Source organism: Alnus glutinosa, chromosome 7 (assembly GCF_958979055.1).
Source record: "Alnus glutinosa chromosome 7, dhAlnGlut1.1, whole genome shotgun sequence".
NCBI lineage: Eukaryota > Viridiplantae > Streptophyta > Magnoliopsida > Fagales > Betulaceae > Alnus > Alnus glutinosa.
This window is the reverse complement of record NC_084892.1, coordinates 8,796,586-8,818,461: the sequence shown is the minus strand read 5'-3', so window position 1 is coordinate 8,818,461 and position 21,876 is coordinate 8,796,586. Positions and strand designations below refer to the sequence as shown.

At 37.6% G+C, this 21,876-nt stretch overlaps 1 protein-coding gene across 2 annotated transcripts; it reads right to left on the bottom strand.

Moving 5' to 3' along the window:
- Positions 1–532: 532 nt before the first annotated feature.
- Positions 533–8,615, bottom strand: LOC133872410 (UBP1-associated protein 2A-like). Of its 2 annotated transcripts, none has more exons than XM_062309917.1 (2): positions 6,941–8,615; positions 533–937 (listed from the first exon to the last, which is right to left on the bottom strand). In XM_062309917.1, exon 1 carries the CDS (start codon positions 8,494–8,496, stop codon positions 6,952–6,954), a length of 1,545 nt encoding a protein of 514 aa, XP_062165901.1. In that variant the 5' UTR covers positions 8,497–8,615; the 3' UTR covers positions 533–937; positions 6,941–6,951. The 2 variants fall into 2 exon arrangements, with proteins under 2 accessions (XP_062165901.1, XP_062165900.1); XM_062309916.1 differs by having other exon boundaries at positions 6,936–8,614.
- Between the last annotated feature and the right edge of the window lie 13,261 nt (positions 8,616–21,876).

Here is a 21,876-nt window from a genome sequence, read left to right as displayed (position 1 = left end):
TCTATTCTAGGAACAGTTCTTTTCTTTTCTTTTTTGGCTCAGAAGAAAAGGCAAGTGTTCTTTTTTAAGAACCATAATCCAACCGTCTTCATATCATGCCAGAAGAGAGCTTAATTCAATGATGAAAAGAAGTACCAAACACCAACGAATAACATATAAACCCATTGAAAATACACAACAACAGCAACACAGACATCAAACTCCAATAGCCAAAAAGTAGAGAACACAAACAACAGTAAACATAGAAAAAACATTAACAAGTCAATGCACCTATATCATTAATGCTTTCAAAAAAGCAAACCCAACAAAGACATAAACCATATAAAACCTGAATGGCTATAGAGGATAATTGCCATCATAACAATACAAAACACTTTTCTTTTATGCTCAATATGTAAGATTGACAGTAGTTCAATACAATTTAAATTTGTTAAAAGGCCTACATCAATGGGATAAAAATAACAGAAACAAAAATTTTAACATCTAATAAATTAGAACTGATTACATAACATCGCATCAACAATTTAGATAGGGCCCATAATAACAAGGGAGTATATTCAGAAGAATATTAATCCTTCACTAGATATCAATATTGTACATTTAAAACAATAGTATGACTAAATCACAATTGTCTGCTAATGTCTATTCCCCACCATCATTGTCTGATTAACATAAAGGAGCATTGAATCTTCAACATCAAAGTAGTCAAAAGATCACTGCATTATAACCACACACAGCCATTTACGACTACAGACAACCATATTAGTGCATTAAATCATCACAAAAAGACAGCACCACACAAATCACAGCAGCTTTGGGGAGTTCGATAGGCATTGATGCTATCTGCACCAATATCAAATGTAGTTGATGAACATACATGATCTTGAGACATCGCAAAGATAGTTGTAGAGGGATACTCCATAGTTGGCAAAGAGCACTGTAAATTATTCACAAATAAACGAAAATTAAGTAATGGACAAAAATCATCACAACATGAGATTATCTCAAGTTCTTCTTCACTATTAGTACTCACATCTTAGGGATCCTGCAAGAGGATAACAAATAGTACAATTTGCTTGAAATTTAAAATGCAAAAAGAAAAAAAGAGTAAAATTATTCTTATACAACAGGTAATTGAACTTATGTTTATACACTCTTTTAAAAACATATGTTCAATTAATATGTCATATTGACACATGCAATGGGCAAAAGGCAAAGGCAAATAGCAAGTAGAGATTATTTTGAGCACATCCCATTTTTAAAGAGAGAAAATGGCTTAATTGGACTCCACTTAAAGGAAACAGCAAAATTATTTTAGCACTAGTACTAAATGAAACATTTGCAGCCAAAAACAGAATCATGATGATAGAAAGCATAATTTTCCACCGTCCTCTCTCACCCCAATATCTAACCACGTATCCATCATCTCTCATATGTTAATCATAAGATTCATAACTAAGTTTGACAGGGATTTCAAATGAAAATAAGCTATTGATAAAATATGTGATCAAGTGATGGCACAGCCCTCCAGCATCCTAAACCATGACAGAGACAATTCTGACCTTGGTGCAAATGTAACAGCCCAGTTGCCAAGGGTATAGGTCATGCTTCTCACGGAAAGGAAATCGGCATTACAATGAATTTATTAAAACATTTGTATAGCTAATTGGTTTAGAATATTTTATTGAAACACATTAACGTTACAAAATGATCTTCTTCTTACAATTGACAAACTATTAATTCAAACAATCGCGGCAAATAATGATTTATACCACTTATCAAAAAATAATGACTTATACCCTTGGCAACTAAGCCATGCTTCTCACATAAAGGAAACCAACATAACAATCAATTTATTAAAACATTTGTATAGCTAATTGGTTTAGAATATTTTATTGAAACACATTACCCTTACAAAATGATCATCTTCTTCCACTTGACAAACTATTAATTCACACCAGCGTAGCAAATAATAACTATATAAAGAAAGGAAGGCTATTCCTTGGTTTGTGCTCCATTCCCAAGTTCCATGTTTTTTTTTTAATAAGTAAGAGAAATATCATTAAAAAAACACAAGGCGCAATCAAGTACACAAGAAGTACACAAGAAAGGCATCTAAGAGGAAGTAGAAAACAATACAAGGAAATCATTAAAACTAAACGTTAAAGGTGCGAGGAACGCAGCCGACCAAGAGTACAAAGAATGAAAGAAAAAGGAAATGAGATCCTCAATGGTTCTTTCTTTGTCCTCAAACTGCCTATCATTGTGTTCCCTCCATAAGCACCACAAAAGGCAACAAGGGACCATCTTCCACACCGCTGCACTCCCGGAGCGACCACCCGTCCACCAGCAAGTGAATAAATCCACCACCCGAAGAGGCATAACCCAAGACAGACTGAAGCGACTAAAGATGGCGTTCCACAGGGCGCGTGCAACCTCACAATGGAGAAGAAGGTGATCCACCGACTCCCCATTCATTTTGCACATGCAACATCTATCAATCACAATGACACGCTTCTTCCTGAGATTGTCCAAGGTAAGGATCTTCCCTTGCGCTGCCGTCCAAGCAAAGAAAGCCACTTTCAAGGGAACCTTGGTCCGCCCTTTTCCAAGAAAAATGAATAGCCTCTTTGCAAACAAGAACCTTATAGAAAGATCTAACATCGAATTTCCCTTTGTGAGAAGGAGACCACCAAAGCTGATCCTCCCCATCATAATTCACTCTGGTTGAGTACAACAAAGAGAAAAATGAGGCCAAAACATCCACCTCCCAGTCGTGGGCCGCTCGGAAGAAGCTAACATCCCACTGATAAGACCCGCTCACCACAACCAAATGGTCTGCAACAAGAGCATACTTGTCACGCGCAGTGCCATACAAAACTGGGAAAGCTTCCTTAAGAGGCACCTCACCTCACCACACCACACCACACATCATCCCAAAAACGGATCCTAGATCCGTTTCCCAACAAGAGTCTGGTATGGTTGCAAAACAAACTCCAACCCTTCCTAATATTCTTCCATAGCCCTACTTCGTGTGACCCTAGGGGATCTAGAGAACACCAACCATCCCAAGTAGAACCGTACTTTGCATCCACTACAGATTTCCCCTAAGCCCCTCTCTCATGAACATAGCGCCACAGCCACTTCCCTAAAAGAGCCTTATTGAAAATCCTCAAATTCCTGATGCCCAATCCACCACTTGATATAGGAGAACAAATCTTGGACCAATTAACCAGATGAAATTTAAATTCTTCACCTATGCCACCCCACAGGAAGTCTCGATACAGCTTCTCTATATGACTAGCAACACTGGAAGGAATAGGGAGTAGAGATAGAAAGTACGTAGGAAGATTAGAGAGAGTGCTTTTTATCAAGGTTACTCTGTCACCCTTCGACAAATACAACCGCTTCCAGCTAGCCAGCCGTCTCTCGATCTTTCCAACTACCTCATCCCAGCTAGACTTAGCCTTAAAAGGGGCCCCCAACAGAAGGCCAAGGTACTTTAAAGGAAGAGAAGAGACTCCACAACCCAAAATGCCAGCAAGATCATCCATATTATCCACAAGACCCACATGAACCAAAACTGACTTATCCAAATTAATCTTCAAACCTGAAATAGCTTCAAAGGACAGTAATAACATACGAAGATAGAGAAGATGATCAGGACTAGCCCCGCAGAAAACTAAGGTATCGTCTGCGAATAATAAATGAGAAATTCACTAATGTTCTTCAAATTAATTTCACCTATACTAAGGTTATATTTTGCCTCACATTTACAATTCACCAATGTCCTTCAAACCATCAAGTTTCATGTTACAATTCACATTAATTTCCCCTGTATGAGATAACTTGCATTAAAGCAATAGTTCTAAAATTGTAACATGTGACAAATTTCTCCAAATTTTCAGATGGAGTTAAAACATTAGTGATGATGTTTTAATTTATATTTAGGAGATTGTAGACAAAAAAAAAAAGGTTGTTCACCTGATCAATTACCCTTATTCAAAGAAACACAAATCAAGGAACAAAGAAAATTGGAGAGTTTGCGAGCGGAAGGGAGAGAACCAAAGAGAGTGAGAGAGAAAAAATTGAAAAGAGAGGGAGATTCATACCTTCAAGCAAGCCCACACCTTTTTTTCTTCTCTTCCTAGCTCTTATTCTCAGTTTCCCTCAACCTCACGAGCCTCTCTCTTTTTTGTCTCAGTTTTTTTTCTCCCTCCCGTTCTGCTCTCTGTTTTTGAAATGCAAGAAGGGGGGTGAATGAAAAAGAAATCCCAAAATGATGCTACTTCACTAGAGAGAAAAGGCAAGAAATTTAAGGACTTACAGGTGCTAGAGCATCGGTAGAGGAACAAGGGTTATTGTTCAGTGGAGGAATTGGGGCAATGGCATTCGGCGGAGGAGAGGACGGTGGCGTTCCATTCTTTTGAATGGAGGAATGGAGATTTTTACGATGAGTAGATTTGTTGAAGAAAATAGATAAAGATCTGGTGTTTCCGTCTTTCTCAATTTTGGTGTTATTCGTTGCCGTGTCGATCTCTTATTGGAAGGCACAAAGGACATGGTTTATGTCAAGTCCCTATAAAAGTTATTCTCGTCCACTTAATCAACAACTCATTTAAAAGTATCCCACTCAAACTCAAACACCAACTCGTGAAGATAGCTCCTCAACACATGATGTTCTGAGATAAGGATATGCAGCAGATGAAGTTTGAAGATGAGGTTGAACTTGGTTTTCGATGTTCTCCAGTGGATAATTCCCTTTTCATATATCATAAATCCAATATCCATGTCATCTTTCTCATACATGTTGATGACATTTTGACATGGGTATGTCCAGCCTGACTTAGCTATGCCCAGCAAGAGCCATGTAAACTCTTGTCAAGTAAGCAAGGCCCAAACCCCAAAATGAAAGAAGATTCGGATGCAGCAGTCTACTACTGGGTTTAGGCCCATCATAATAGGACCAAAAGATGTCCTTTTTGAGAATTTCTTAGGTCCAAATTAAAGTTCAAGACGTTATCTTTCCAGCCCAAGAAGTTTCAGTCTATTTGGAGAAACAGGCAAAAAGATACGACCGTTTTGAAATTAGTCGTTGGGTCCACTCGAAAAATCCGGGATGTTGTTTTCTTACTTTTGAACATCTCTTGTCTCCTTGCCTGTTTTTTGGATGTTGTCCCCTGTCTATCTCCTGAATTTCCTGACCTGTTTGCCATGTCTTTTTTTTGTGTAAGAATTGCAGCATGGTTGTCTTGTTTGTCCTATGCTTGGAGGGTTGTTCCAAGCTCTTTTAATACTTGTGGTTGTAAGCTGAAGGGGAACGTTTTTGGAGTGTGAAAATCAGTTTGGTTTGTGACAAGAGTGAATCCTCATTCTTGTAAATTCTGTATCTCTTGGGTGTTAACCTTTGAGTGGTGAACTTCCTATAGTTCTGTATCCCCTGATTTAATCCTTGGGGTGGTGATAATCTATATCCCCTTGGTGAATCTCTTGGGTGGTGAACTCCTATCCTTAATTTCTTGTTCATTTCTTGAGTTGCCTGTTCCTCCATTTCAATCCGGTATCACATTTTGGGTACAGGAACACACAAGGAACTTATCTTTTCCTTAATTAAGAAATTGCAAGAAGAATTCAAACAAAAAGCTCTTGGTGACCTTAGTAATTTTCTTGGCATTCAGGCTCATTGAGATGATTCTGGTCTTCACTTACAAGAGATTAAGTATATTGGAAAACTGCTGCATCGAGCTAAAATGATAGGTGCCAAGCCTTTTGCTTACCCACGTCTCACGAGCACGAAGCTTTCCTCTCGCTCAAGCGACCAACTATTGTCAAATTGAAGGGGAACTACAATATTTCACACTTACATGCCCCGACATCGCATTTTCAATGAACCAACTATGTCAACATATGAATGGTCCAATTTCACTGCATTGGACTGCAGCAAAATATGTTATCTAGTATATCTTAAAGGGACCATTGATTATGGTTTGTCGTATACCAAGGGCAAGTTTGGTACGTGAAATGGCTATTCCACTAGAAAAAGCTTGAGGTAGTCGGCCAGCCACAGAATTCATTCGATTTTATTTTTATTATTATTATTATTTGGGTTTAAAAAAATAAAAATAATGTGGGTTCTTTTTGGAAAACATAATCTATTCCTCTAGGAATAACTACTCCTAGGAATGGTGTGCAACCAAACAAAATAATAGTTATTCCTATGGAATAACCATTTCATTCCAGGGGCCTATTCCACGAACCAAACGTGCCCTAAAGGGAATATTCATCTTCAGGCTAATTGTGATTCAGTCTCGGCCGAGAATCCAAATGACAAACGCTCAACAACAACAGGCTATGGAATTTTTCTGGGATCTTGCTTGATATCGTGGTGTGGTAAGAAGCAGCCTATTGTCGCTCGTTCCAGCACTAAGGCTGAATGCCGAGCTAGGTCTTTGGCTACTGCAGAACTATATTGGCTTCAAATGCTTCTCCAAGATTTAGAGGTTCTGGTTCCTCTTCGAGCTCCCCCTACTCTATGGTGCAACAATATTGGAGCTTTAGCCATGGCTTCTAATCCTACTTTTCATGATAGAACAGTAGAAGTAAACATAAACTCAAAGCTCATGAGGCCCAGTTTGGTGTAATTGCAATGAATAAGGGAAAGGGGATTTTGTGAAGGATAAAACTGAAAGAACATAAACTGGCATAAACAAAACGTTGAATACCACATAATAGCACAACCTAATCGAATATATTGCAAATCACGTTAGCCCATTGAGACTAAATTAAACAAAATCACTGTATAAAAATATTAGCCTTTTGCATATATTAATATGTTCTCAAGGTTAAAATCGACTAGAATATTAACGAACAAAAATTATTATAGAGGTAAGAAAAACGAAAAGCGACACCAAGAAAAGAGTGCAAATCTATTGTACCTGACCTGAGGGACACCTATTGCCCCGTATAAGGATTAACGCCACCATATTGAACGACACCATGCTGGCCTCTCCCGGAACCACCTTGAGTCTGCGGGTTGGGGTATCCACCCTGCATTCCTCCTTGATTCCCATACCCTCCAATCAGTCCCGGGCTTATATTAGCCTGGTTCGGATAAGCACCCTGTGTCCCATGCCCCGCTGCAGGCACACCGGGGTTCACCGCCGCAGCCGATGCCAGCGTCCCCAACAGGTTAGTCAGGCCCAACCCGGCACCTTGACTTGCAAGCAATGCTGCTATTGCCTGCCCAAGCGCAGGATTCAACGCCTGAGCCGCTGGAGCCCCCTGATTTAACCCAATCCCAGCTCCGGCAGATGGAGCCATCAAGTGACCCGGTGCAGCCGCTGAGGCTCCACCAACTAGAATGGAGTTCTCATTCCTCTGGAATTGGCCGTTGTGAGGGTTCTGGTGAGGCTGATACTGAAGCTGATGGTGCTGATACTGAAGATGCTGAGACTGAAGCTGATGATGCTGAGACTTGTGCGGCTTCGGACCATCAATAGCCTTCTGACAGTGCAATACATGGCCCTCAAAATTCTTGTGTGGCTCTTCCAGAGCCTTCTTGGCACTCTCAACCGTCTTGTACATGAACAAACAAAACCCCTTGGGCTTCCCAGTCATCTTATTGAGCCCCAGTGGCCCTTCCTCAATTTCTCCGTACTTGGAGAAGAACGTAAGCAGCTTCTGAGGATCCAACTCAGCCCCAACATTGCTCACGTATATCTTCCTCTGCGCATATTCCGACTGGGGTGGCGTGGGGGCCGCCGCGGTGGCACTCGGCTGTGGGGCTGGAAACATCGAGGCCAGCTGGCACGCGGTCATCCGGTTGCCGATCTTCTTCTGGGGCTGCTTGAGGGCCTTCCGGGCCCCGCTGCGGGTCTTGAAGACGATGAAACCGTAGCCCTTGGATTTGCCAGAGACCTTGTCGCACACGGCCTTGCAATCCTCGATCTCGCCGTACTGCTTGAACGCGTTGGAGAGGGTCTCGGTGTTCGTGTCCCATCCGAGGCCGTGGACGAAGATCTTGCGGTGTGCCGGATCCTCATTCGCAACCTTTTGGATCCGATCCGCCACGTCCGGGTGCTTATGCACTGCTTCGCAGAGCAGGTTTATAATCTGATCCTTGCTGAATGGTTCAAGAACCATCTGTATGGGGTCGTCGTCATCATCCTCGTCGTCTCGATCTCTCCTCGAAGTCGCAGGAGCAGCTGACGTGGAGGTGTTCGCCGTCTGATTGTCGGCATTCTGGGGTTTATAGGGATCCTCGTCTTCTTCCTCTTCATCCTCTTCTTCTTCTTCTTCTCCTTCGTCTTCTCCTTCGTCTTCTTCTTCTTCTTCTTCATCTTCTTCGTATTCGTACTCGTATTCGTATACGTATTCGTCGTCTTCTTGGTCTTCCTCAGCTTCGAAGTGGGTACGATCCTCTTCTTTCTGCTGTTGCTTCTTCGGGGGTTCGGTTGCCTCGGCGGATTTGGAACCTAGCTTTCGCTTCCTCGCCATTGCTGGGGCTGATCAGAGTAACAGCTGTGGCTCAGAGACAAAGAGGTACAGCTGGTTACTAGGGTTTGAGGGTCTGGGCCGGCGTCCCGACCTTGTTTTTATGTTTTTTTTTTTTTTTCCTTTTTGGATAATAAGTAGTCTTAAGATCCGTCTTTCTTTCTTTTTTTCTTTTTTTCTTTTTTTTCTTTTTTTAAACATAAATCTGTCCTTATATTACGTCATTTGAAAAATAATTTTTCTACGTTATATTACTCTAAATCAACTCTACACAAGATATATAAGGTGCGAGATCTATACATGTGAATCTCATATATGTAGGTCTCATATACATGAGTTTCATATATGTGGGACTCATATACATGAATCTCACACTTAATGTGTCTTAATGAGTTAATGTAGGGTAATGTGATGTAGAAATAATACATCCCAATGTCATTAGTGTGTGATTCGAGTCGGTTTTTACTTTTCCAATTTTTTTGGGGGGTTAAGTCGTTTTTTACTGCTTTACCTGCTCTACCAGAAATCACGAGAAGCGTTTCCCACTAACACAATGGTACCAAATGCATAATAATTTATTGAGTAATGTTTCTTGCATAAATTATTGCAAAATTTTTGCACAACTCTAATTACTTTTTTTTATAACTAATCATTGAATTTGTTTTCTTACATGTAAGTCTTAAATATTCAATAGTTTATCTTTTAAAAAATAAAAATAAAAAAATTGTTAAGAGTTATGTAAAAATTATGCAAAAATTGTACAATAAATAATGCATCATAATTCAGTATATCATTGGAGGAAGGTTACTATACAAGCTCAAGAGGGGCCCAAAGGGACTTGACATGAGGCCCATAATCACAAGAGTCCAAGTTACATTATCTCCTGAGTTTAGGCATGCTCTCTTACAAGTTACACACGAGAGCTCTCTTTTTCCCTCCCTCAATTTTCTCTACCCATGTCAAGACATTGATTTAGGCGTCAAAACACCTTCGATCTCATGATTGGAAGCCTACTGATGGCCCCTTCTTTGTTTTGCAAGTAAGGAGGGTTAGCCCAAATCGTGTGTGTGACCACTTTTGGTTCTAACAAACAATATCTTATATCTAAAATATAAGGTATGATAAAATATATATATATATATATATATATATATATATATATATATATATATATATATATATATATACCATGTTATGAGTAACATCCTTTTAGGTTTCAATTTTTCTATAATATTATTTTCATTATTATAGTTTTCAATATATTTGGATCTGAACCATTATTATATGTTTTGAAAGTAACATCTTTTTTTTTTTTTTTTTTTTGGTTATGCAATACAAATTGGATAACAGGCTCCGAGATTTCATATTTCACTGGAAGATCATAGTTAATAACCAGATTAACCAGCAGAAAAAGAAAAATTTAAGGATTTTAAATTTAAAAACCCCATAGGCATATTAACAGTGGAGAGTTGAAGATTTAAAAAAAAAAAAAAAAAAAAATTAATTGATTTATTCTCTATAATTTCATTCTCACTGCACCACACCTATGCTTATATGTTTTGAGCATCACATAAAGGGAACTAACTGTATCTAAAATTATTGGGAAGAAAAACACTAAACATGTCTACCCAACTTCACAACTAATTTAAAATCTTGGAGGATGTTACAAAGAAAAATAAGCAAAAGTAAACAGCCAGGACTCATCAAGCAAAAGCTCACCAGGACATATTCATCTCTATCTAAACGACAATATGTGTAAGATGTGGTGATATAAGTTCAAGAAGCAATGTTTGGTTTTAACAAAACAGAAAAAATATAGTCTTCACAAGCAGTAATAAGTACACACGCAATTCAACCAAATGGTTCAAAAATCAAGATACCACAAGATTAACCATGTAGTCTCAAACATATAAATCTACCTACCCTTAAGCAAACCAAAGAATAAATGATACAAACAAAATCAAGTAATGAAGTAACGACAATACTTTCAATTTCACCAAATATAAAAATAATCAGCAAGATAAAATCTACCTTAGCAAAGCATGTGATCGTCAGCCTCATCAAAAACAAGAATCTTGATTTGACTCATGCCCAATTTCTTACTTTCTATACTTTCTATCCATTTCCTGATCGTACCAGGAGTTCTAATGACAACTTGTGCCGAGACTCGCGGTATTTTTGATATTTTTTTTAATGAATAATAATAATTTTTATTGAAGAAAGAGGAAAATTCTCGTACACGAAGAGTATACAAGAAAACAAGAACATCAAAAAACTAGCTACATACAAGAGAAACAAGAGCACCAAGAACTAGTTGTTGTTACAATCTAGAAAACAAATTAGATCTACCAAATTCCCTGAAGAGAATGTAGGAACATGAACAAGGGCCCAATTCGGGAGAGATCTCGGGAATGAGGATTTAAGAAGTAGCACATCATACTCATTATCCTCAAAGATCCGACGGTTTCTTTCTCTCCAAATGCTCCACATTAAGAGAACTGGAATAACTTTACAAATAGCTTCTCTAGGATGTCCATCCCAAAGAATTTCCAACAATGGAGAAGTTGAGGCACATTTCAGGTGTGACCCAAGAGACCCCAAATCTGATAAGCACTAAGTCCCAGATATTCACAGAAAACTCACAATGGAAGAGAAGATGATTAATAGTTTCCTCATCATACTTACAAAGGCAACATTGATTAATCAGCTGAAACCCCCGCCTTCTAAGATTGTCTACTATGAGGATTCTACCGAGAGTTGTGGCCCATAAGAAGAAAGCAATGCGAGGAGGGGGCCTTCACCTTCCAAATGCTTTTCCAGGGGAATGAGCCAGGCTCTTCACTGGTAGGAAAAGTTAACATAGTGTAGTAGCTTTTTGTTGCAAAACCATGGCGGCTTGAAGGAATCCACACCATGCTATTCGTAGCTCCCGAACATGGGCTCATGGAGTATAAAAGAGTGAGAAAAGAATCCAAAGATTCAATTTCCCAATCATGAATATCTCGCATGAAATTAAGATTCCAAATGGTGTGTGGACTGGAGCGATCATGTATACTCTAAAACTAAAGCCTCCTTGTTACGAGCTAAGGCAAAAAATTTAGGAAAAAAACACTTTAGAGCACTATCACCGCACCAATTATGATGCCAAAAACGGATGCAAAGGCCATCCCCAACTTTAAAAGAAATATAATTGGAAAAAGCTCCCCAATTATTCCTAATATACCTCCAGAGACTAACCCCGTAGAAACCTCGCGCTTCCTCAGAGCACCACCCCCCTCTCTAGAATCCCGTACTTCAAAGCAATCACCTGCCTCCATAAATAATCTTGTTCATTCTCGAACCTCTAAAGCCATTTACTGAGCAAGGCTTTGAAATAAAGTAGGTTTTTGACACTAATCCCCCTCTCGCAATTAGGGGCAAACAGTCTTCCAGTTTACCAAATGTAAATTGTGTTCCCCGCCTAGATTGTCCCATAGAAAATCTCTTTGAAAAAGCTAAAGTCTTTTGGCTATGCCAGCTGGTAGGGGGAAGAGAGATAGAAAATAAGTGAGAATACTTGAAAGCGTAATCTTGATGAGAGTAAGGCGTCCGCCCTTGGACAAGTAAATCTTCTTCCAACTCGCCAGCCTTTTTTCCATTGTCTCAATTACCCCATCCCAAATGGCTTTAGATTTGAAGGGAGCACCAAGAGGAAGACATAAGTAACGCAATGGAAGAGAAGATATATTACAACCGAGGATATTCGCCAGCCCCTCAATGTATGGGACCTCCCCCACTGCAACTAACTCGTATTTTTGAAGGTTAACCTTTAAACTTAAGATGGCCTCAAAGCACAAAAGATGTGGTCCAAATTATGAATTTGATCCACGTCAGCATCACACATAATAAGAGTATCATCCGCGAACAATAGATGTGAAATCTCTAAGGGGGAGTTGTTGAGACTCGGAAGCCAGAAAGAAAGCCCCCATTCATTGCTCTAGAAAGCGTCCTACTGAAGGCATCCAATATCCGTGACTAAAACAAAGAGAAGCGGAGATAGAGGGTCCCCTTGGCGAATACCCTGAGAGCTATCGAAGAAGCCATCGAGCTGCCATTGAACAGGATTGAGAAGCGAGCCATGGAAATACATGCCGAAATCCACTTCCTCCATTTAGGGCCAAATCCTGTACGTCTCAAAATATAGAAAATGAAGTCCCAATTAACATGATCAAAAGCCTTTTCCATGTCAAGTTTGCTTAAAACCCGAAGAATTCATGATCTCAATTTACTGTCGAAACATTCATTGGCTATAAGAACAGAAAGAATTGACGCCCCCCAACGAAAGAATTCTGGCTATTGGAAATAAGGCTTCCCACAATAGGCTGCAATCTATTCGCTAGAAATTTTGCCAAGATCTTGTAAACGCTACCTATCAAGCTGATAGTTTTGAAGTCCTTTGCCTCCAATTGACCAAGCTTCTTCGAAATAAGGGTAATGAAAGTGGTGTTAAGATTCTTCACAAACCTCTCATGCCCCATGGAAATTCATAAGATTAGCCTTCACGATAGACCAACATGAACGAAAGAAAGTAATGGTGAAGCCATCTGGACCTGGTGCTTTGTCTACTTCCATACTCAGCAAGTGTTGGTTTGTAATTGACTGCATTTTGTTGAACAAAATCACTTTCATGTAATGATTTTTTTTATCAGGGGTTCAGTATTTTCAGAGTCTTCATATTCAAAGAAATGTTTCTAGAAGATTCTGCTCAGATTTCAAGTCAGAGAAATTAGATTCCTTGCATCCGTCCGGACGACGTGATATTCCATCCGAACGCTCAACTGTCCAAGTATCATCCGTCCGAACGACGAGAACTTTCCGTCCGAACCTTTATCTATGTCAAGAAGCTTCAAACTGTTCCAAGTTGCATCCGTACGGACATCTCAGCAACACGTCCGGACGTCGTTCAATGTTCGACCAGCTATGGGATTTCTTTCCAAAACACAGATATGGGAAAACAGCTGCAACCGTCCGGACGATGTGTGTTCTTGTCTGAACCCTATCCTTCATAAGGCAAGTCGTGCATACAAAGTTCAACCGTCCGGACGTCATTCTTCATAGTCCTGATGCTCAAGCTTCATATATGGAAATTGCGCGAATCAATTCAACCTTCTAGACGACAGTCTTCATGTTCCGGACGCTTCAAGCCTTGATATGGAAATTGCGTGCAGCTAAAGTGCCATCGTCCGAACACTAGGGCAACATCGTCCAAACGCGGCTCAATTCAGGAAAGAATTTTAGCAAATTTGGAAAGCTGATCGCACAGTTGTCCGTCTGACGCCTTATGTCTACTAACAGGACTGAGCCTAGGAAAACCTAATCAGACGCGATTTAGGTCTTCTGTAGCCTATCAATAAAGACTCCTAAGCATGTTGATTGTAAGAATTTGGTATTGAATTCCGTAGAGCTTAGAGAACTTTATTGTAAGAGTTATTGTGCTGAAGCGCCCTCTCTCAAGCCATTGCCAAGTGTTGTTGTTGCGTTGAACTGAAGTCTATCTTAGGAGTTAGCCCTAAGATAAATGATTCCATTGAAGACCCCTTTAAGTAGGTGACTTGGTTGGGAAGCGTTCGTGTTGAGTTACACGTCAGAGTTCAATTAGGACTGACAATTTTGACACGACCCAACAACCAGACATGAAATTAGCGGGTTTGGGTCATAAACGGGTCGACCCGTTTAACTCAGTCTAGCGGGTCGGGTGGCGGGTCACCCACTGGTGACCCGCCAGACACGATTAGCTTTTCTTTTTTTTTTCTTCTTTTTTTTTAAAAGGGTGGGGGTTTCTAAATCCTCAGCAGTGTTCATTCCACATGGACCAGGTGTTGTGCGTGACATTGCCACCCAGTTATTTACTACTAAGAAATTACATGGTAAGCAATCTTAAAAAGCTGTGACCATCTTTTTTTAGCACCAAAATAAAAACCCCCGAAAAAAAAAAAGAAAAAAAAAAAAAAAAGCACTTTAAAGCTACACTGGTCTAACGGGTCGTGTCGGGTGACCCGTTTTGCCAGCCCTAAGTTCAATGTACGACCACTGCATAAGGGTATGTGAGTGCTACTGCTTTGTAACTAGCTTTGTCTTCTGAATAGTGAATATCCTGAGTTTGGCTACCTCGGAGTGGTTTTTCTTTTAATTGAGTTTCCACTTCGTCAACAAAATATTTATCTCTTTAATTTTCGCATTGTGATATTTTGTTGCACACTATTGCACACACTTGGTAAATTAGAAGTCATCTTTAATTTTCAATCGGTATCAGAGCGGGTACGCTCCGTTTAAAGGATTTAATTCCTGGGTGTGATCCTTATCTTTTTGTGACTTCTATTTTTTTATTACACCTTTTATTATGGATTTATCTCAGTTATCTGAAGAAAAAAAATTATGATATTGAGTTCTCTAAAGTTTTCGTTAAATTAGATAAAATGGTTTCTCCAAAAGAGCTCAAGAAGGTGAAGCAAGAAAAATAGTATTTGATTATACAATTGTCTGAAATCACATGTTTTGATTGACTCTTAAAAATCTGAGAATACCATGCTATTTGACATTATTGATACACTTGAGAATAACTTAAAAGAATCTGAAGATCTCTTGAAAAAAATTATCTAGTGATAATTTAAAAAGCATGTTTTGTATTCATTCAGATATTTCCAACAAGCCTCATTTAATTGTTGATGATTTGAGTGATTCTACTTCACATGCTTTTAATTCTGAATTTGATTCTATTGTTATTAAGCTTGTGATAGTAGACACTGCTTGTTTGGATATTTCTGAAAATTCTTGCTTAACTAATCATGTGATGCCTAAATCTAAGGAATCATGAATACAAGTTAAGTTTATTCCTAAGTGTCATAATTGTGGGAAGATTGGTTATATTAGGCCAAATTGTTATTTGTTGAGATCTCACAGGTCTTGGATTAAGCAGGATGCTCTGAGGAAAAGTGAAGTTGAAGATTCTTCCTCATCAAAATATGCCCCTCCACATAGGAGACATATAAAAGTTAACGACAATATTGTTTGTAAGAATGCTAACCATATTTTTGCAGAGAAAGTCAAGCAGCATTTCAACAAAAGAAGTCTGCCCACCTGTCATCACTGCGGCATCACCGGTCACATCCGACCCAAATGTCCACATCTCCGGGCTTAGAAGTCGAAGGTTCATAGGGAGCTGCCAGCAAGAGCTACATCAGGCACTCTACCTCCGACGGCACATCAGGCTCTATGGCATCAGCAACAGTTTATTCTTACCAATCAGAGTGGCAAATCAAAGAAGAACAAATCAAGGCGCTACAAGAGAAAGTCGCAAAAGCCTATTAGCAACCATGGCTATGAAAGGTTGCTAAGCCTAATGCAAGGTGTACTAAGAAGAATGAACAACATGGACAAGACCCGCAAACCACCGCCACGGGTCAAGCAGGTATGGGTCAGGAATGATGAGACCATTCACCCCTTGAAGATGTAGAAAAATAAAACTTTAATTTAATGTTTATCCATAACAGACCTTTCTATACATTTTTTTTAAATATATATATATTAAGCAACAAAATAACAAGAGCGAAACTTGACCTGAATGTCCAACTCGCTAGTGGGACAGACACAAAGTGCCTGAGGATCATCCAACCCAGGATCAATGCGAATCAACATCCCAAACACAAAACATGTAGTCTTACTAGAACCATTACGTGCCTGAGCTGTCAAATCTTTGTTTGGAGGATTCAATATCATAGGTAAACTAATACCCTGGATACTGCTGGGCTTCTTGAACTTCATCTCCACATACAAGCCATTCATCAACTCTTCTAACAAGTTTAAATCCTCAAAACAACTAGCAGATTCATACAATGTATCAGTAACCTACATCAAAAGTAAAATTTATCTTAGCAACAAGAGAGTGGAGTATCACTAAGGAACAAACTACTTATACAGTAAAAAACCCTAATTCTTGGTTTCTCACCAAAGTTAAAACTTCAATTTAGTATTCAAAAATAAAGTCAACCTGCACAATTACTTTCCTAATATTATATTAAACCAAAATAGAAATAGATTCATAACAACAAACAAGCAGAAACTAAGCTAGGACTTGTACATTAACAACAAACAAAGCCCAGTATTCTCCAAGTTCTGCTGAAATTTCCATTTGCCTTAACTCATAAACCGAATCTCCCAGAAAATAAACTTCAAACCTTGTTCTTCGATTTTAGGTTGGCCCCCATGTTTTATTTCATTTCTCGCCCTCCAGAGACCATACACCGTAGCACTAAGAGCAAGCCGGCAAATAGTCCCCAGCATAGACTTATCTTTCCAAGCTCTACAACCTTCAACAAGCACATCATCCCATCTAGTAGGCCAAAACCTCAATTGTCATATAACCTTTCAATCTAAACAAAAATAAGATATTCAGATTCAAGATTCCCTTTCTGTTACTTTCTTTAATATTATCAACAACCAAACAACCCAAAATCAAATGTAGTCGATGTATTTAGTTGATCGAATTCGAAACCCTAATTATACCTAAACCAATCAACCTTCTTATACCTAAAGCAGCGAGAGTGGGAGAGATCTTTCCATTTTCATTGTAGGTTCCTGGGGATTATCGAGAGAGTAGCTGATGGCCAAGGCAGGGAGCAGCAATGCAGGTCTCTGCACTGAGTTCGAGTCAACACTCGAACGGCTAATCATCTTGGTATCCGATGAATACTTTAGAGAGATGGACATGGGATCGTCGTGGGAGTTGGTTGTACTCCCGGTGGTGTGAGCCATCTTTTGAGCATGCAAGAGACCAACCTTGATACACAATGATACCAGGACTGTGTGTTTAAGAAATTGATTTTTTTGAAAAAGAAAATGTGGGAATGGGTGTCCTCAACGTGAAGAGTTGGACCTCCTTAGATCTGCACCGTAGCTTTTGGCACGTGTCGACACTTACAAAGCAAGACTTGTTACACAAGGTTTTCTACAGAAACTTAGTATTGATTATGAATAAATATATTCCCCTATAGTGAATGCAATTACATTTAGATTTTTGATTAGCTTAGTAGTTACAGAAAGTTTGGATATGCGTTTAATGAATGTGGTTACAACATATTTATATGGATCACTTGATATTATAAATATGTACCCAAATAAATAGAATCCATCTTCGTTTCTTGTAAACAAACCACATTTGGCTTCCAACTTTTAAGAAGATTGCTAATACTAGATCTCTTCCCTGCATCATTAATACCTTTAACATTCAAACTAATAATTTTTAAATTCATAACAGTGAGGAGGCCTTACCACAAGAGCGGGGTTTGGAAACGAAAATTGAGGAGGCCTTACCACAAGGCATAACACTCTTAAAGAGGCTTTACTCATAAAACAGGAAACGAAAATTGATTCATCCAAACTTTCTGTACAAAATTATCCTGTAAAAGAATCATTTGAAGAGGAATCTCTTAAAGATGAATCTCCTAAAGAGTTACCCCCTAAAAAGGAACATGTACCTGAAAATAATGAAATCTCAATAGATTATATAAGTACATGAGAAATATTGGATAGAAATAAAATTTTTGTCGAAAACATATTTTCATTTAAAGTTACATTTCACATTACCAAAAATAATGATGATATTGAACCACAATCCGTCGAAAAATGTTGACATAAAAATGATTGGCTAATGTGGAAAGAAGCAATTTAGGCAAAATTGAACTCGCTAGCAAAACGTGAATTATTTGGACCTGTAGTCCAAATACCTGAAGATGTATATCACCTGCTGGATACAAGTGGGTATTTGTACGAAAACGTAATGAGAAAAATGAAATTGTAAGATACAAAGCAATACTTATTGCACAAGGTTTCCTACAGAAACCTGGTATTGATTATGAAGAAACATATTCCCCTGTAGTAGATGCAATTACATTTAGATTTTTGATTAGCTTGGTAGTTACAAAAAGTTTGGATATGTGTTTAATGGATGTGGTTACATCATATTTATATGGTCACTTGATAATGATATATACATGAAAATCCCTAAAAGATACAAAATGCTTGAAGCATATAATTCCAAATCTCGAAGTATTTATTCTATCAAGCTACAAAGATCTTTATACGGGTTAAAGCAATCCGAAAACATGTGGTACAATCGTCTTACTGAATATCTATTGAAAGAATGATTTGAAAATAATCCAATGTGTCCATGCATTTTCATTTAGAAATCAGAATCTGGATTTGCTATCATTGTAGTTTATGTAGATAATTTAAATCTTGTTGGAACTCTAGAAGAGCTCATAAAAACTACCACTTATTTAAAAAATGAGTTTGAGATGAAAGATCTTGGAAAGATAAAATTTTGTCTTGGCTTACAAATTGAAAAATTTTCAAATGGAATTCTTATTTATCAGTCAACATACACAGAAAAAGTCATGAAGCACTTTTTCATGAAAAAAGCTAATCATTTGAGCACTCTAATGGTTGTTCGATCACTTGATGCGAAAAAATACCATTTTCGTCCTCGAGAAAATGATGAAAAAATTCTTGATTCGGAAGTACCATATCTTAGTGCAATTGGTGCTTTGATGTATCTTGCAAATTGCACATGACCTGATATAGCATTTTCAGTTAATTTACTAGCAAGATACAGTTCTGCACCAACTCGAAGGCATTGGAATGGGGTTAAACATGTTCTATGTTATTCGCGAAGTAATAAATTTTAGATAAGTACGAGGTCGATCCACAGGGAATGGTAGATACTTAGTAAAATTCCTATTATTGTACAGAAAAGTAAATTGAGTCGTTTATCCACTAAAAAGTGGAGCAAGGACGAGATTATAAACTAAAATTAAATCAACTAAACTAAATTAATAAAAAGTAAATAGGAGAAAATTAATGAAAACACTAAGGTTCAGAGATCCACCTAGTATTATATTACGTATTCCTGAGACATATATTTTTAATTCAACTTGATAAAAAATCAACTCTCCTAATCAAAAAATAAAATAATTAAGCACAAAGTAAATATAAAATAAATTAAACATGGATTGATTGAAAATTTGATTTCAAAAACATGTTACAATAAATTAAGCATTCAATATATTTTTGAATCATAACAAATCAAACAAAGTAAGTATTTGATATAAACAAAAATCAGAATGAATCAAAATAAACTTGTCTCATTAAATTACTTTCAAATAAAAATCATCCCCAACATTTAATCATTAATCTATGAAGAACAAATAAAATAGTCTCAAGAACACATAATAAAAATACTAAATTTCACCCCTAACCTTAGCTAGAGATTTAAGTACTAAAAATCATAAATAGAAAATAAATAGAAAGAAAGGCTGCCGAAAATTCTTCTCTTGTGTCGTGCGTCGTTTTTTTCTATAATTTTTTTGGCCCCCCTGTTTGTTGTCGTGTTGCTTCTCTTATAGAGATAAGAGTCATTCTTCTTTTGGGATTCGTACTACTATAAGCATCTCAGTCTTCTCTTTGTTCCATGTCTCTCTCTTACACTTGAAATAAAACTCCTCTTCTTTTTATAAGAGCCGAAGACATCTTTTTCTTCTTGGTTTTGTCATGTAGTAGTATTAGAATGTTTCTCCAATTCGTGAGTCCAGCAGTTTGGTTTCACCTCTTCTTGTTTTACACATTGGACTCTATCTTGGGCATAGGATAGACTTCTTCTTTTGACCTATCTCTTGGTTTTTACTCTTTGATTTCTTTTGTAATTCCTACATAACATAATTTATTGCATTAATATATTATTTAAAGTTAATATTAATATTTGATCAATATTCCACAATTAAATATAAAATACAAGAATTAAATTATAATAAAGTATGATAATACTTATTTTAATAGGAAAAATAAGCACTTTTAAGCTATTATCAGTTATCTTCGTGGCACAACTAACATGTGATTGTTTTATCCAAAAGGTTCAAATTCACAGTTAGTTGGATATGCAGATACGAGTTTTCTTTCTGATCTGCATAAAGGTAAATCTCAAACAGAATATCTATTTACATGTGGAAGTACTGCTATTTTATGGAGATTTGTTAAGCAAACATTTGTTGCTACTTCTTCAAATCACTTAGAAATTACTACAATTCATGAAGCAAGTCAGGAATGCATATGGCTAAGATCAGTAATTCAACACATTCGAGAAAAGTGCAGTTTATCCACAATCAAATATAGCCCGACAATATTATATGAAGATAATGCTGCTTGTATCACACAGATTAGAGGACGATACATTAAAGGTGATAGAGCAAAACACACTTTACCGAAATTCTTTTATACACATGAACTCCAGAAGAGTGGTGATATTGATGTGAAGCAGATACGATCAAGTGACAATTTGACAGATTTATTTACCAAAACATTACCAACTGTAACATTCAAGAAGTTGGTAAATAACATTGGAATGCGACGACTCAAGGATCTTTCATCATAAACAATTGAAGTTCGTCATGCTAATAAAGGGGAGTAAAATGATTATGTTGATTGTACTCTTTTCCATTTTCGCTAAGGTTTTTCTCATTGGGTTTTCATTTGCAAGGTTTTAATGAGGCAGTGCTAAAGCATATGATGGCACAGAAAAATAATATACTCTTTTTCCTTCGCCACAAGTTTTTTGCTATTGGGTTTTTCATGGCAAGGTTTTAACGAGGCATATTCTTAGTGTATGGTCATCCAATGGGGAGTGTTATGAATGCATTCATGCATTTGGTGGTTGACCATTTAGTTCCATCTTTTGGAATTCTACGCATTCATGTCATGTTTTAGAATTCCATAACATTCATGTAATACATTGATGTAGCCTTTTAATTCATGTGTTACCATTTCATATTTCTTAACCTCCCATTAAGATTCCATGTCTATAAAACAGAGTAGAGTTGTATGTAAAGACACATAATAATAGAGAAGAATCATATATAGTTCTTAAAGAACTAATTTCACGTATTACAATATCTTTATCTTTTCTTGTTATTATATTGGATTTTATAACATCAATCATATATTCTTCTTTTCCTTAGTTGGCCAAAAACTCAACTGTTATTTAACCTCTCAATCTAAACAAAAAGAAGATATTCAGATTCAAGATTCCATTTATGTTACTTTCTTGCATATTACAGTCCAAAATCAAATGTAGCCAATGTATTTAGTTGATCAAAACCCTAATTACAATTTCGGACAAATATCTTTCCGCTCTTATATTTTTCTATTTTTTCTCTTGGGTGGGTGATTATGGCCGGAAAATATTATATTTTCATCGGCTGAGACTCCTAAACCGATCAACCTTCTTATACCTAAAGTCAAGAGAGAGAGAGAGAGAGAGAGAGAGAGAGAGAGAGAGAGAGATTGTACCGTTTTGAT